Genomic DNA, 17,209 nt, shown 5'->3' on the forward strand with positions numbered 1-17,209 from the left:
ACTTGATCACATCCTGACTATGTTATAGCAACCAGAAGCTGACTATCAACACTGGCACACCTCAAGGATGCGTGCTTAGCCCACTGATCTACTCTGTGTGGTTAAGCACAGCTCAAGTGCCATCTATAAATTCGCCGATGACACATTAATCGTTGGCAGAATTTCAGATGATGCTGAGGAGGCCGGCAGGAGCAAGATAGATCAGCTGGTTGAATGGTGTTGCGGTAACAGCTTTGCACTCAACATAAGTAAGACCAAGGAATTGATCGTAGACTTTGGGAAGGAAGGGTCATAGGAACACACACCAGTCCTAATCGAGTGATCAGAAGTGGAAAGGGTGAGTAGTTTGAGGATCTATCCTGGGCCCAACATATGATGCAATTACAAAGAAGGCATGATAGTAGCTATATTTCATTAGGAGTTTGAGGAGAACTGGTATGTCAACAAAGGCTCTCACAAATTCCTACACGTGTACTGTAGAGAGCATTCCAACTGGTTGCATCGCAGTCTGGTATGGAGGGGACATTGCACAGGATCAGAAAAAGCTGCTCCCATCATGGGAACTAACCTCCCTAGCATTGAGAACGTCTTCAAATGTCGATGCCCCAGAAAGATGGTGTCCATCATTATGACCCCCATCACCCAGGACAATGCTCACTCCTCATTGTTAGGAAGAGGTACAGGAGCCTGAAGACGTGCATTGTTTCAGGAACAGCTTCTTCCCCTCTGCCATCAGATTTCTGAATAGGCAATGAACCCATGAACACCACCTCACTTTTTTCACTCTTTTTGCACTACTCATTTTATTTATTTATGTGCTTGTTGAAGTTTATAGTTTCTATTATTACATACTGCAACGAACTACTGCTGCAAAACAGCAAATTTCACAACATATGCTGGTGATAATAAACCTGATTCTGGTTCAGAACTACACACATTGTTCGGGTGTGGTCCAGTACAGCTGTAACCTGGTGAACTAATTTTTGTACTCGGTGCGCCATTTGATGAAGGCAAGAATGCCAAACACCTTCACTACTCTCTCTATCTGTGTCACCATTTTCAGGCCACCAGGTAACTGAACTACAGCACTCCCCAGGGCCTTGTCATTTACTGAGCAAATCATGTCCTGGTTCAACTATCTTATGTGACAGTTGTCATATTGGAATTGATTTATTATTGTCAAATGTACCAAGATACAGTGAAAAGCTTGTTCTTCACACTGTTCATACAGATCAAGTCATTACACAATGCATTAAGATAAAATAGTAACAGACTTCAGAATGAAGTGTAAAAGCTAGAGTGAAAGTTTAGTACATGAAAAATGCTATAGGATCATAATGAAATAGATTATGAGGTGAAATGTCAATTTTTTTCATTAAATATGTTCATTTAAGATTCTAATAACACTGGGATAGAAGCTGTCCTTGAGTTTGGTGGTACGCACTTTCAGGCATTTATATCTTCTGTGCGATGGGAGGGGGAGAAGAAAGAATGTCTGGGGGTGGGTGATTATGTTGGCTGCTTTACTGCGGCAGCAAAGTCTTGACAGAGTCCATAGGGAAAGCTGGTTGTGTGTTCACAGCTCTGCAGTTTCTTGTGGTTATGCGAGAGCAATTATAATACCAAACCATGAGGCAACTGAATAGGGTGTTTTCTATGGTGCATCAATTAAAAATTATGAACATGCCAAATTTCTTTAACCTCCTGAGGAAGTTAAGCATTGGTGAGCTTTCTTGGCTGTGACATCAACGTGGTTGGACCAGGACAGGCCATTGATGATGTTCACTTCTAAGTACTTGAACCTCAGTCCCCCTTGCCTTTGAGTTTGAGGTCATGGGATCCCAGTGACGTGCAAAGTAATATAGACTAATGTCCTTTAGTGCAATACTGAGAGAGCCCTACACTGTCAGAGGTGCTACTTCTGATGGAAAATGAAGGTGGGTTCTGTCTTCTAGTTCCCTCCTTCACCAACAAATGCATTTGTTTGAACTCTGAGCAACACACGAAAAATGCTTATTTCCGTACATAGATGCTGCCTGACGTGCTGAGTTCCCCCAGCATTTTGTGTATGTTTTTCAAGATTTACACCATCTGCAGAAACTCCTGTGTTTTTTTAAACTCTTGATTTCAAGAGACTGATAGAAGAAGATTAGCACTGCGCTAGGCTGGCATTTATTCCTTGAATTGTTATTAGGAAAGACATGGTTAAACTGGAATTAGTGCAGAGTAGATTTGAGGATATTGCCAAGTTATAGGGAAAGATTGGCCAGACTAGATTTTACTCCTTCGAACATAGGAGAATAAGGCCCAACCTTAGGGAGGAGTTTAAAATTAAGAGGTCACTGTAGATAAGATAGAAGGTAATAGTCTTTTCCCCAGGATAGGACAACCCAAAAGTAGGGGCATGGGTTTGGGGTGAGAGGGGAAAGATTTAAAAGGGATCTGAGGGGTAACTTTTTCACACCAAGGACAGTGAGTACATTGAACAAGGTGCTAAAGGAAGTGGTTGTGACAGGTATAATAGTATCATTTAAGAAGCACTTGGATACATAGATGGAGGGGTAGGATATGGATGGAACACTGGAAATTGGAACTAGCTGGTTGGGCATTGTGATTGAAATGGATTGGTTGGGCAGTAGGGCCTGTACTCATGCTGTTTTGCTCTTTGGCTATATGACCACTGGTCGATATCAGAAAAGCAACATATTTCAGATGGTGGAAATCTGAAACAAAATAGAGAATTGCTGAGATATTCGCCATGTTGGGCAGCATCTGCCTCATTTTTTGACCCGAGTAGTTCCAGCATGTTCTGCTTTTGACATCAGACTGTATTTATGTTGCCGATTGTAGGAGTTCACTGCACAAAGCAGTCCCTATTTTATGACAGCTATGCTCTCAGTGGCCACTTTATTAGCTATACCTGTACACCTGCTTCTTAATGCAAATGTCTAATCAGACAATCATGGCATCAACGCAATACATAAAAGCATATGGAGATCAGGCAGTCCTGATGAAGGGTCTCGGCCCGAAACGTCGACAGTGCTTCTCCTTACAGATGGTGCCTGGCCTGCTGTGTTCCACCAGCATTTTGTGTGTGTTGTTTGAATTTCTAGCATCTGCAGATTTCCTCGTGTTTGATCAGGAAGTTTAGTTGCTGTTCAGACCAAACATCACATCTCATCCCCATTCTGATCTAAGTGACTTTAACTATGGAATGATCATTGGTGCCAGACGGGGTGATTTGAGTATCTCTGAAACTGTGATCTCCTGGGATTTTCACACACATCAATCCAGACTAGAGAATGGTGTGAAAAACAAAAATATCCAGTGAGCGGCAATTAGAAACATAGAACACTAACAGTACAATACAGGCCCTTCGGCCCACAAAGCTATGCTGAACATGTACTTACCTTAGAAATTACCTAGGGTTGCCCATAGCCTTCTTTTTGTAAGCTCTATGATCCTATCCAGGAGTCTATTAAAAGACCCCATCTTATCTGCCTCCACCACTGTCGCCAGCAGCCCATTCCACACACTCACCACTCTCTGCGGTTTTTTTTTGAAGCAACAACAACAACTTACCACTGACATCCTCTCTGTGCCTACTTCCAGGCACCATAAAAATTTGCCCTCTCGTGCTAGCCATTTCAGCCCTTGGAAAAAGCCTCTGACTATCCACATGATCAATGCCTCTCATCATCTTATACACCTCTATCAGGTCACCTCTCATCCTCTGTTGCACCAAGGAGAAAAGGCTGAGTTCACTCAACCTGTTCTCATAAGGCATGCTTCCCAATCCAGGCAACATCCTTGTAAATCTCCTCTGCACCCTTTCTATGGCTTCCACATCCTTCTTGTAGTGAGGCAACTAGAACTGAGCACAGTACTCCAAGTGAGGTCTGACCAAGGTCTTGTATCGCTGCAACATTACCTCTCAGCTCTTAAACTCAGTCCCGAGATTGATGAAGGCCAATGTTCCGTATGCCTTCTTAACCACAGAATCAACTTGCACAGCAGCTTTGAATGTCCTATGGATTCGGATCCCAAGATCCCTCTAATCCTCCACACTGGCAAAAGTCTTACCATTAATACTATATTCTGCCATCATATTTGACCTACCAAAATGAACCACCTCACACCTATCTGAGTTGAACTCCATCTGCCACTTCTCAACCCAGTTTTGCATCCTATCGATGCCCCACTGTAACCTCTGACAGCCCTCCACACTATCCACAATACCCCCAAACGTTTGTGTCATCGGCAAATTTACTAACTCATCCCTCCACTTCCTCATCCAGGGCACTTATAAAAATCATGAAGAGTAGGGGTCCCAGAACAGATCCCTGAGGCACACCACTGGTCACTGACCTCCATGCAGAATATGACCCATCTACAACCACTCTTTGCCTTCTGAGCAAGCCAGTTCTGGATCCAGAATGCAATGTCCCCTTAGTTTCCATGCTTCCTTACTTTCTCAATATGCCTTGCATGAGGTATCTTATCAAATTCCTTGCTGAAATCCATATACACCACATCTACTGCCCTACCTTCATCAATGTACTTAGTCACATCATCAAAAAAATCCATCAGGCTTATAAGGCATGACCTGCCTTTAACAAAGCTACACTAACTATTCCCAATCATATTCTGCCTCTCTAAATGTTCATAAGTCCTGCCTCTCAGGAACTTCTCCATCAAATTACCAACCACTGAAGTAAAACTCACTGGTTTATAATTTCCGGGCTATCTGTACGCCCTTTCTTGAATAAGGGGACAGCATTCGCAATCCTCCAATCCTTTGAACCTCTCCCATCCCCATTGATGATGCAAAGATCATCGCCTGAGGCTCAGCAATCTCCTCCCTCGCCTCCCACAGTAGCCTGGGGTATATCTCATCCAGTCCCAGTGACTAATCCAACTTGATGCTTTCCAAAAGCTCCAGCACATCCTCTTCCTTAACATCTACATGCTCAAGCTTTTCAGTCCACTGTAAGTTCAGTATGCAAATGCCTTGTTAATAAGATAGATCAGAGAAGAATGACCAGACTTGTTCAAGCTGATAGGGAGGCAAAAGTAATTCAAATCAGCATGCATTACAACAGTGGTGTGCAGAAGAGCATCTCTGAGTGTACAACATGATAAACCTTAAAGTGAATGGGCTACAGTAGCAGAAGACTACGAATAGGCGTTACTGAATAAAGTGGCCAGAAAGTGTACTTGAAGTACTTCAGGACATCCTGACCATAGTATGAATGTTGCTGTGGAGATACAAATCTCCCATTAAGTAGGGAAATTTGACTGAAGAATCTCTTCCAACTTGCATCTCTGTGCTTCAACACTCTTGCTTCTCTTACTTTACAGGTCAAAGGTTGACCAAGTCCATGAGATTGTAACTGGAAACCCCACAGTGACCAAGCTCGTGGTGAACTTTTACCGTAATATCCGCGGACAGAACGCACTACGAGAGATCTTGGGGCCAGTCATCAAAGAGATTCTGCAGGACAAAACCCTAAGCATCAAAACTGACCCTGTCGACATCTACAAGAGCTGGGTGAACCAGATGGAGAGCCAGACCGGGCAGAGAAGGTGAGGTCCAGAATGAGCAACCACTGCACACCTGTGAGCCTTTTCTACTTTGACACAGTTGGTCTCTTCATCCTTGGGCACCTTTGGGCCTTTCCCTGGCTGGGCAGGGGCAGCATAGTTCATGTCTGCTCCCTTGACTTAATGGTATAATTAAATCTGTAAAATCTGCAGAGTAGTGCTTTGCAGGGACCAGTTTAGATTTGGCTGAGTCGCCTGTTCAGAGCTTCCTTCCCTGATTCCCTGCGCAGATGGAGTATTTGTTAGGTGAAGCATACTTAGCAGAGAAAATTGGGAAACAAAGAATGATGGTCAAATTACCCACGTGAACTTTTAAAATCAGATCTATTGATTATAATGTTAGTGCTGTTGGAGACGCTGTAGCAATCTAGTATTCCTGACCCTCACCCCAGTTTGCTCGCTGCTATCAATTACAGCTCCTACTGAGACTACACATGACAGAAAATCACTAAAGCTATTGCATCCATTGTGGAATGTTTAATCTTGTGACAGTGGCCAAGTATTCCCCACAGCATTTGTGTGTGGCTGTTCCAATCTCATTCTCCTTAGTCCAAGCATTGGTGGAGATGGGGTGAGCACAGGGATCAAGTAAAGGATAGAAGGAGGTCCAATTGGTGCCCATGTCTTCTAATGTGAGCCAACTCTCTTTTAGAATTACAAAACTTCAGGTTAAGCTGCTGCATAGTGAATTTATTTAACTAGAAGCTAGAGTTGGAAATGGGGGATGGGTAGGACTGATGACCTGTCCAGTTTGAAATATGGCCCACCTTACCAGCAAATGTAGTTCTCCCCTGTTATTTTGAAATCTGTACCCATGTTATTCACAGCTCCTGACTTTAATGCAGTCGATTTTTTGTTTTAACTCTTCCAGGAATATTTTTCTGCACCAGATTTTCAGAGTATCAAGCATAGGATTCAGGAAAACTCGGCTGTGATGATTCAGAATAGAAGTCAGAGGTTGTAGATTGAGAGTATTCTGCCCGGAGGTCAGTGACCAGTGATGTTTCAAATAGGTCTATTCTGGGACCCCTGCTCTTTCTGATTTTTACAAATAACTTGAATGAATAAGTGGAAGGGTGGGTTAGTAAGTTTGCAGATAACATGAAGGTTGATGATGTTGTAGATAACGCAGAAGATTGTTGAGGGTTACAATAGCACACTGAAGTGATGTAAAGTAATGTCTCTTTTTATTGTCTTTTTGACCATAACTGCTGGTACAGTACACAGTAAAAATGAGACAACATTTTTCAAGACCATAGTGTTACATGAAACAATGTAAAAACTAGACTGAACTACGTAAAAAAAAACACAGAAAAAAACTACACTAGACTACGTACCTACACAGGACTGCATAAAGTGCACAAAACAGTGCAGACATTACAATAAATAATAAACAAGACAATAGGGCAGTAAGGTGTCAGTCCAGGCTCTGGGTATTAAGGAGTCTGATAGCTTGGGGGAAGAAGCTGTTACATAGTTTGGTCATGAGAGCCCAAATGCTTCAGTGCCTTTTCCCAGATGGTCCGAGGGAGAAGAGTTTGTATGGGGGTGTGTGGGGTCCTTCATAATGCTGTTTGCTTTGCGGATGCAGCGTGTAGTGTAAATGTCCGTGATAGCGGGAAGAGAGACCCCGATGACATCACTGACCTCACTATCTGCTGCAGGGTCTTGCGATCTGAGATGGTGCAATTTCCAAACCAGGCAGTGATGCAGCTGCTCAGGATGCTCTCAAAACAACTCCTGTAGAATGTGATGAGGATGTGGGGTGGGAGATGGAGTTGCCTCTGACTTCGCAAAGTAGAGACGCTGCTGGGCTTTCTTTGCTATGGAGCTGGTGTTGACGGACCAGGTGAGATTCTCCGCCAGGTGAACACAAAGAAATTTGGTGCTCTTTACAATCTCTACTGAGGAGCCATCGATGTTCAGCGGGGAGTGGTCGCTCTGTGCCCTCCTGAAGTCAACAACCATCTCTTTTGTTTTGTTCACATTCAGAGACAGATTGTTGACTCTGCACCAGTCCGTTAGCCGCTGCACCTCCTCTCTGTAAGCTGACTCGTCGTTCTTGCTGATGGGACCCACCACCGTGACATCAGTGAACTTGATGATATGGTTCGAGCTGTGTGTTGCAGCACAGTCATGGGTCAGCAGAGTGAACAGCAGTGGATTGAGCACACAGCCCTGGGGAGCTCCTGTGCTCAGTGTGATGGTGTTGGAAATGCTGCCTCTGATCCGGACTGACTGAGGTCTCCCAGTCAGGAAGTCTAGGATCCAGTTGCAGAGGGAGGTGCTCAGGCCCTGTAGGCTCAGCTTTCCAATCAGTTTCTGAGGGGTGATTGTGTTGAATGCTGAACTGAAGTCTATGAACAGCATTCAAACGTACGTGTCTTTTTTTGTCCAGGTGGGTTAGGACCAGGTGGAGGGTGATGGCAATGGTGTCGTCCGATGAGCGGTTGGGACGGTACGCAAACTGCAGGGGGTCCCATGAGGTGGGCAGCAGGGTCTTGATATGCCTCATGACGAGCTTCTCAAAACACTTCATGATGATGGATGTGAGTGCAATGGGACGGTAGTAATTTAGGCAGAGCTGGTCTGATGGAGTTCAACCTGGAAAGTATGAAGAGATTCAGTGTGTAAGGTCGAATTTGAAGGCAAAATACAGGGTTAATGATAGGATTCTTAGCAGTGTGGAAGAACAGAGCAATCTTGGTGTCCACTTGCATAGATCCCTCGGGTTGCTGTGCAAGTCAATAGGGTCATTAAGAGGGTGCAGGGTGTGTTGGCCTTCGTAAGTCGGGAGATTGACTTCAAGAGCTGCAAGGTTATGTTGCAGCTCTATAGAACACATGTTAGACCTACACCTAGAATATTGTGTTCAGATTGGTCACATCTCATTATAGGCAGGATGTGGGGAGGGTGTAGAGATCTACCAAGGTGCTTCCAGCATATGAATAGGTTAACCAAGCTAGGGCTTTTCTCTCTGGAGCAAAGCTGGATGAGAGGTGATTTGACAAAGCTGTACAAGATGATAAAAGCATAGACTGAGTGGGCAGCCAGAGAAGTACTGGCTAAAACGAGGGGCATAATTTTAAGGTGATTAGAGGGAAGTATAGGGTTGTTGTCAGAAGTAAGTTTTTTTTTTTACAGGGACTGGTGTGTGTGTGGAATGCACTGAGGCTGGTGGTAGAGGCAGATACATTAGAGCCGTTTAAGAGACTGTCAGGCACATGGATGACAGAAAAATAGAGAGCTATGTGGGAAGAATAGGTTAGATCAATCTTAAAGTAGGTTAAAAGTTCTGCACAGTGTGGGCTGAAGGGCCCGTACTATACTGCAATGTTTTATGTTCAATGACCTTTTCTGACACACAGAGTCCAACCACCTGGCTTTTGTCCGTGAAGAGTGCTGACCCTAGGTGAGATGTTGCCCCTGCCATTAAACAACAGGGCACTGGGTCATCTGTACAGATAACTTCCCATCATATTTCATCCAATTCACTCCAGATATGAGAGCTGGGCATAAAATTTTTAGGAAGTGTTGCTACTTGATAGACTACTCGAAGCTGGAATAATAATAATATTTAATAATTTCAGACTACTTGTAGCACGTAGGGATTTGGAGAAACAAGAAATGAATTTTTATTGACTATAATGTGTTTAATTGCATAACAGTGATGATGTTTTGCAATAGTTCAGGTAAGCTAAAAATCTTTTTTTTAATGATTTTTGTTTGTACTCAGTGTCTGAGGCTTCTGGCTTAAACGTCCAACAATAATCGGCCAGCATTGATAGATTCCAGTTGCCCTGATACTCTTTCCCATGTCCACAATGTCCTGGTGAAACTTTTCAGCATGCTCGTCACTGACAGTGCCAACACTTACAAGGAAAAAGTCTAAATGAGACTGCAGAAAATAAATCTTTAGTGACAAATTGCACTTCATGGTTTTGTATCCCTGAATCATGTTGTCAACCAGCTGTACAAAGTTTGGTGGTCTGTAGTTGCCAAGAAAACTTTCAATAACATCCTTGAATGCCTTCCATGTGATTTTCTCCAGTTTCACTAGAAGTTCTTAGAATTTTTGTGCCTGGTGACATCAGATTCCATCCTTGCATTTTTCTTTCTCACAGTAACTTGCCGTATGAGGTGACGGCAGACCAAGCCCTGACCCACCAGGAAGTCCAGCGGAGACTCGACATATCCATCCGCCATCTGCGGACTGCCACTGACAAGTTCCTCAATGCCATCATATCCTCTGTGGACAAGATACCGTAAGTACTCAGTAACATTTCCTCCAGTTAGACTCCCGTTCTGCCTTGTGACCTGGCTGTTAAAGAGCAGGGTTTATTATTTCCCCACTGCTGAGCCCAGCTCCATCCTTCCCAAAATTAAAAATATGCATCAACGTGACACCTTTTGCAGCTTCAGAACATTCAGCAATTAAAATGGGGGAGATTTGATGGAGTATACAAAATTGGGGTCATAGCTAGGATTAATACTAAGGCAGTCTTTTTTTCACTGCGGTTGGGTGAGAGGTCATGGGTTTAGAGTTCCCTAGTTTAAGGGGAACATGAGAGGGAACTTCTTCACTCAGAGGGTGGTGAGAACTGGATTCGGGTTCGATTTCAGCTTTCAAGAGAAATTTGGATAGGTAAGGTTCCTTAAGGTTATCATAGATAGGGCAGTATTGGGGATAAGCGCCCTCTATCTTATCAAATGATGTGTGCCTCAAATAGCCTCTGAGAGCGAAGTCCAACTCCTGGTCTTCAAGTGTGGCTTATCTACTAAACCAGGCAGAACTGTTTCTGTTGACAGAAGAAGGGGCAAAGATGGGGTACTGCCGACTTCAAATTAGTTGCTTCTGGCAGTTTGGGTTTGTCAGCTGTGGTTGGCAGCCCATCTAGGAAAAGGAAAACTCTGATTTCAAATCTCTGCTGCATTATGGCTACACCCACTCATGGAGAAGGCTTCAGGAATAAACCCTGATGAAAAATCTGGAGCTGGAGTTCCTAAGGCAGTCCTACATTGAGTTCAATGCTGACTGGCAACTCCTGTGAAGCTGCTGTTGCCAAACTGTATTAGTCCCTGCCATTCCCGTGGATTCATCAGCTGTGTGTTGGGGGGAGGGGGGAGAGCCTGCTGCAAGGGTAACAGCTTGCTCTCCATATTGTACTACCCTGGCTTGCATGGCCAGCTAGGACGCAATATCCATGGTTGACCCTGATCAACAGAGAGGTATGAAGGCTATGGTCTGGTTGCAGATTGATGGGACAAGGCAGATTAATAATTCGCATGGACTAGATGGGCTGAAAGACTTGTTTCTCTGCTGACTCTATGACTCAAAGTTCAAAGTACATTTATTATTAAAGTATGTATACAATACTCTAAAGTACTACTTTGAAATGTAATGAAACAGAGCCCCCTATCTACATACAAAGCTGAAAAATAGCTAGAAATTCATCAGTCTTGAACCATCTTGAGTCCTGAAGAATGGTCTGGGCCCAAAACGTCGACTGTTTATTAATTTCCATAGATGCTGTCTGACCCGCTAAGTTCCTCCAGCATTTTGTGTGTGTTGCTTTGGATATCCAGCAACTGCAGACTTTCTATGTTTATTATTGAGTAATTTTGGTCAGTGGTGTAATGGAATTTTTCAGTATTCATCTGAAAGGGCTGATAGAGAGCAGTTTAACACATTTAGAGATGGTGCCTCAGTACCGCCACAAGAGATTTAAGTCTAGTTTCTAGAGCAGTATTGAGCCCATAAAGCTAGTTCAGAGTTGAACCATGGCTGATATCTTTGAACAGATGATCAGTACCCAGGTAAGGCAGACACTTAAACCAACCTCCTCCCCAGAGGACTCTGTCTACACTTTTCGCTGTCTCAGAAAGCAGCCAGTGCAATCAAAGACCCCACCCATCCAGAGCATTCTCTCTTCTCCTCTCTCTCATCAGCCAAGAGATATATGCGAAAGCATGTACTGCCAAGCTCAAGGACAGCTTCTACCTTGCAAGATGTTGGTTCCCTAGTGTGATGAGATAGGCTCTTGACCTCCCAATCTACCTTGTTATAATCTTGCACTTTATTGTTTGCCGCTGCACTTTCTTTAGCTGTTATACTTTATTTTGAATTGTTATTGTTTTACCTTGTCCTACCTCAATGCACTGTAATGATTTGATCTTTATGAACAGTATGAAGATAAGTTTCTCACTGTGTCTTGGTACATGTGACAATAATAAGCCGATTCCAATTATAGACAAAAAATGTTAGATAAAGGGTGTGTTTTTGCTGGAATACTGAATAAAATTCCTCTGCTCTGCCTGCGGTTTCTGACCTGAAGTGGTCCCACAGATGGGAAAGTGATCAGCCACTTAGGACAGAGATAAGGGGAACTCTGTCAGTCAGAGGACAGTAAGTCTTTGGAACATATACCAGATAGCTGTGCAGCTGGGTTGGTGAATGTAGGGCTGAGACTGCCAGATTTTGAGAACCAAGGGAAACTCAGGATTGATGTGAAAGTGGACTTAATGTACAAGAACATTGATGATGCTGAATGGCTGTGTAGGCTTGAGGGGCCGAATGGCCAGCTTGGCGTATGGTATACAGGTTTGGTTGTCCTATAGCGGGAAAGACATCTTTAGGTAAGACCTCTTTAGACATCTTTAGGTAAAAGACAATATATGAGAATGTTGCCAGGACTCGAGGGACCCAGTTAAAGAGAGAGATCAGGTGAGGACTTTACTACTTGAAGAGCTGGTGACAGAGCAGTGACCTTGTGGAGATTTTTAAAACCACAAAGGGAGTAGACAAGGTAGATGGTCAGTCTTTTTCCTGGGGTGGGGGTTCTAAAGCTGGAGGCCAGTGGGAGGGGAAAAATGTTAAAAGTTAATTTCACATAGAAGGTATGGACAAGCCACCCGAAGGAAGGGGTTGAAGCAGCTACAAAAATTCTACAAAAAGGAGTGAATACAGACCAGTCCATCACAGGTGAAACCCTCCCAACCGTTCAGCACATCTGTATGAAACACTGTCGCTGGAAAGAAGCATCCATCATCTGGGACCACCACCACCCAGGGCATGCTCTCTTCTCGCTGCTGCCATCAGGAAGAGGGTACAAGAATCTTAGTGCTCACACCACCAAGTTTAGGTACAGTTACTACCCCTCAACCATCAGGTTCTTGAACAAAGGGGATAACTTTGCTCAACTTCACTCACCCCATCATTGAAATGTTCCCACCCACCTTCAAGGACTCTTCTTCTCATGTTTTTGATATTTACTGCTTATTTATTGTTTATTTTTGTATTTGCACAGTTTGTTGTCTTCACTCTAGTTGACAGCCCTAGTTGGCAGTTGTTCATTGATTCTGTTATAGCTACTATTCTATGGATTTGTTGAATATGCCCCCAAGAAAATGAATCTCGGGGTTGTACATGGTGACATACATATACTTTGAAATTTACTTTACACTTTGTACAATAACCACATTTAAGAGACATTTGCACAATTACAAAGCATTAGAGGGACGTGAGACTGGCTTAGATGGGTATTTGTATAGTCATGGATGAGCTGGGCTGAAGAGATTTTTTTCCTCGTGGTATGAGAGCAGATCAATACTAACTTTTTTTAAAAAGGGAGTTGGATAGAAACTTCAAAAAAAAATGAAAACAGTTGGAGGTGGAAAGTATTGACCAAACAGGTGAAAGAGATGACACGAGCTGTATGATGATGAATTTGTCTAATCCTTATTATCCTGTCACTTGGAATGAGGTACGGCATGAGATACACCGCAAAAGTGTTGAAGAGTTCACTGAGGGAGAAGTTCCCCAGTGCCACCGAAGAAGAATTGCTCAAGGTAAGATCCCAGCATTGGAATAAAGAGGCTTAGTGTTACTGTCGTGTTCCAGCTTGCCCTGTGGCACACGCCAGCGGATGCTAGCGATTGATTTCAAGGCAGAAGGCCAAGGCTTGAAGTGGGAAACCTCGGTGTCTTTTTGGGAAGGGCTGGTTTGAAGCTATTTACATTTTCAGTGGTAGAGTAGTGAATAGATTGCCTTGACTTGGGGAGAAAGGTTCTGCCCGAGCCAGTCACGGAACATAGAACAGTACCACACAGGGAAAGACCCTTTGGAATATGGTTTGTGCTGAACTAATTAAGCCAATCCTTTGTCTGCACATGGCCTGTGTTTAAGAGGTTCTGAAACATTTCTATCATCTCTGTCTCCATCACCACTCCTGGCAGCATATTCCAGGCATTTGGCACTCTGCATAAAACAAAAGAGAAACTTGCCTCACACTCCTCCTTTGAGCTTACTGCCATTCATTTTAAATGCATTCCCTAAAGTATTAGACATCTTGATCCTGGGAGAAAGGTCCCAGCTGTATCCTCTATCTACACCTCTCATAATTTTATAAACTTTCAGCCTCTGCCACTTGAAGCAGCTCTAGTGTGTCCACCCTGTCCTTGTAGCTCCTAATGCAGGCCATTCCTGGTAAACATATACTGCACCCTCTCCAAAGCCTCCACATCCTTCCTATAATGGTGCAATTTGAATGTAATGCTCTAGATGCAGCTAATCAGACTTTTACCCTCAGAGTGCTGGGGGACTCGGCAGGTCAGGCAGCATTTACAGAGAGGAATAAACTGTTGACATTTTGGACCAACACCCTTCACAACAGGAAAGAAAGGAGTGAAGAAGCCAGAATGGCTGAGACCCTGACGTAAGGTCTCAACCCAAAACACTTGCCTGTTTCCTCTCCGTAGCCGCTGCTTGACCTGCTGAGTTCCTCCAGCATTTTGTTTGTGTGGCTTTTCATTAACAGCATCTGCAAAGTCTCTTTTGTTCATAATTGGAGTTTACGAAGCTACAACATAACCTCCTCACTCTTGAGCTCAGAACCTTGACTATCTTATTTAATTTGTGTGGCCTCTTTCAGGGAAATAAAAACCAGATAACTTGATCCCCATGGGAACACTGCTGCAGTTGGCCTCATCTTTGGGTTATGGAGTCTGATGCCACCCTATAAAGTTTGTTTGTGTGTGAACAAGAGGGTTGACTGATTTGTGGAGTATTTGTACCACCTATGATTTTGCAAGTGAATGTCATTCCATCCCAGATGCTAAGCACCTCTCCTGTTGTTGCAGGTGGTTGGGAACCTCCTGTACTATCGCTACATGAACCCTGCCATCGTGGCCCCAGATGGGTTCGACATCATCGATATCACAGTGGGAGGGGGGCTCCACACAGACCACCGCCGCAACCTGGGTTCCATCGCAAAACTGCTCCAGCTCGCTGCCTCCAGCAAGATCTTCGAGGGAGAGAGTGCTCAGCTCTGTACCATGAACAACTACTTGTTCCAGTCCCAGGAGAGATTCAGGTCTCATCGTCTCACTTATTTCTGCAAAACTTTATTTCTTTCTAATGTACACTCCCAGTGTTGATGCTTCCCATCCTGTGGTGTTCAGTGTTTGGATCAAATCATTCTGGGTATTTAAGATTTCAAAGAGTAGAGCAATTGTAATAGAACTAAGGAGTGGATAAGCAGAGTCCTGATGAAGGGTCTTAACCCAAAACGTGGACTGTTTATTTTTTTTCATAGATGCAGCCTGACCTGCTGAGTTCTTCTAGCATTTTGTGTGTGATACTCTAGATTTCCAGCATCTGCAGAATCTCTTGTGTTTAAATTTGCAGAGAGCAGTTTGGAACAAGTTGCCAGTTCCCCTTCCTTTTCCCGCACCAACCTGTCTATCCTCGGGCCTTCTTCACTGCCACTCTGAGGCTTAACGTTAGCCACAGGCACCACACCACACCACACTCCACTTAGTTAGTTTACAACTCAACGGGATGAATATCAATTCATGATTTCCTGTATCACACACCCCTTGTGTTCCTTTCTCACTCTCTCCAGTCCTCCCATGTTCTCTTTACCACTGTTCACCTTTTCCAGAGCAGCCTGACTCCACCTACCTATTACTACCCTCCTCGCCTGATTCCGCCTCTCACCTACCAACCTTCCCCCACACTCGCATCAACTCAGTCTCTCTCTCACTCACACACACGCGCTCTCTTGTGCGCCGTCACTCTCTCGCGCTCTCTCTCTCTCTCTCTCTCTCAGTATAGAGATTGGACCTGAAACATCAACACATTCCTTTTGCTTCCACAGATGCTGCTTGGCTTACTGAGGTATTTCAGTATTATACTTTGTCCCCAAAGCATCTGTTTTCTCGTGTGTGTCCTGTTCCTATTGTTCTGTACTGACCAAGTGACAAGACAGTCAGTTTTATACTTGAACCGTAGTTAATCTCCACTGGAACCCCTTTCTCTTGTATACATCCCCCCACATTTCTTACAACACCACCCTGCACCTACACAACATCCTTTGTTATTCCTTTCCGTGCATCGGGCAGCAACCTTGCCTTTTTTTTAAGCAATTTTGTCTGTTTTGTTTACAAGGCAGAGTTGCTAGCTCGATGCTCAACCCAGCCTGGATGGAAAGCACGCAAGGAGCCAGTTGCATTTGAACCTGCCTCGAAGTCGGGTGCAGATGCCTCTACACCACCGGCCAATAATACAAGCTGACCTCTCAACCACAATTCACACTTGTGTAGCAACTTGGACATCAAGCCCACCAATTCTGTGCTGACCACAGAGCACCCATTTGTACTATGTTATCCAACTCTCCATGTTCCCATCAGCTCCCACCAGTTTTCTATACAATAAGGGAGTTTATGGTGGCCATTTAACCTCACATACCTTTAGGATATAGGAGGAATAAGACATTGGTGAGGTTAAGTTTGGAGGGAAAACTTCACAGAGGGTGGTGAAAGTGTGGAACAAGCTGCCAATGCAACTAGTTGGTATGCGGTCAATTTCAACATTTAAGAGAAATTTGGATAGCTACATGAAGGAAAGGAGTATGGATGACTCTGGTGCAGGTTACTGGAAATAGGCAGACTAGATGGGCTCAAGGGTCTTTTTCTGTGCTGTAAGAAACTGGAACACCCAGGGCAAACCCAAGCAGTCACAGAGAACATGCAAACTCTACACATTGCCCGGAGTTCGGAATTGAATCTAGATCACTGGAATTTTGAAGCAATATCTGTACAAGCCAAGCCACAAAGACTTGGCAATTTGCAGTATCAGTCTCTGATTGTAAAGTGGGAAATGCAACTGGCAATTTTCCATAGCTAAGGCAAAACGTCAATGTGACAATGATGAGATGATTGTGTACTAGTGATGAGGCTTACTCTGTCTCTCAGTCCACTGTCTGACTGCAGACTAACTGGTACAGTCTGGTTCAAAGGCAGGTATGTCACCCAGTTAGACAGGGAGGATGCGTGAGCTTGGATTGTGACCCATCAAAGTGCAGGTAAGGTCCATAAGACTATAAGATATCGGAGCAGAATTAGGCCACTTGGCCTATCATGGCTGATCCAATTTTCCTCTCAGCCCCTTTCTCCTGACTTCTCCCTATATCCCTTCATGCCCTGACCAATCAAGAATCTATCAACCTCTGCCTTACATGTACTTAAAATTTGTCTTCCACAGCTGCCTGTGGCAAAGAATTCAACAGATTCACCACTCTCTGACTAAAGGAATTTCTCCTCATCT

General features: G+C 44.0%; 1 protein-coding gene across 1 annotated transcript in view; it reads left to right on the plus strand.

The window, feature by feature from the left end:
- iqgap3 (IQ motif containing GTPase activating protein 3) overlaps positions 1 to 17,209 on the plus strand; it is a 227,309-nt gene that overhangs the window by 163,877 nt on the left and 46,223 nt on the right. Inside the window, exons 26-29 of the mRNA XM_059979942.1 lie at positions 5,362 to 5,586; positions 9,729 to 9,869; positions 13,368 to 13,452; positions 14,743 to 14,975. Of these exons, the coding sequence (XP_059835925.1) occupies positions 5,362 to 5,586; positions 9,729 to 9,869; positions 13,368 to 13,452; positions 14,743 to 14,975 (684 nt within the window). The remainder of the gene's footprint in view (positions 1 to 5,361; positions 5,587 to 9,728; positions 9,870 to 13,367; positions 13,453 to 14,742; positions 14,976 to 17,209) is intronic.

The sequence above is a fragment of the Hypanus sabinus genome, chromosome 9 (genome assembly GCF_030144855.1).
Source record: "Hypanus sabinus isolate sHypSab1 chromosome 9, sHypSab1.hap1, whole genome shotgun sequence".
In the NCBI taxonomy this organism is placed as follows: Eukaryota; Metazoa; Chordata; class Chondrichthyes; order Myliobatiformes; family Dasyatidae; genus Hypanus; species Hypanus sabinus.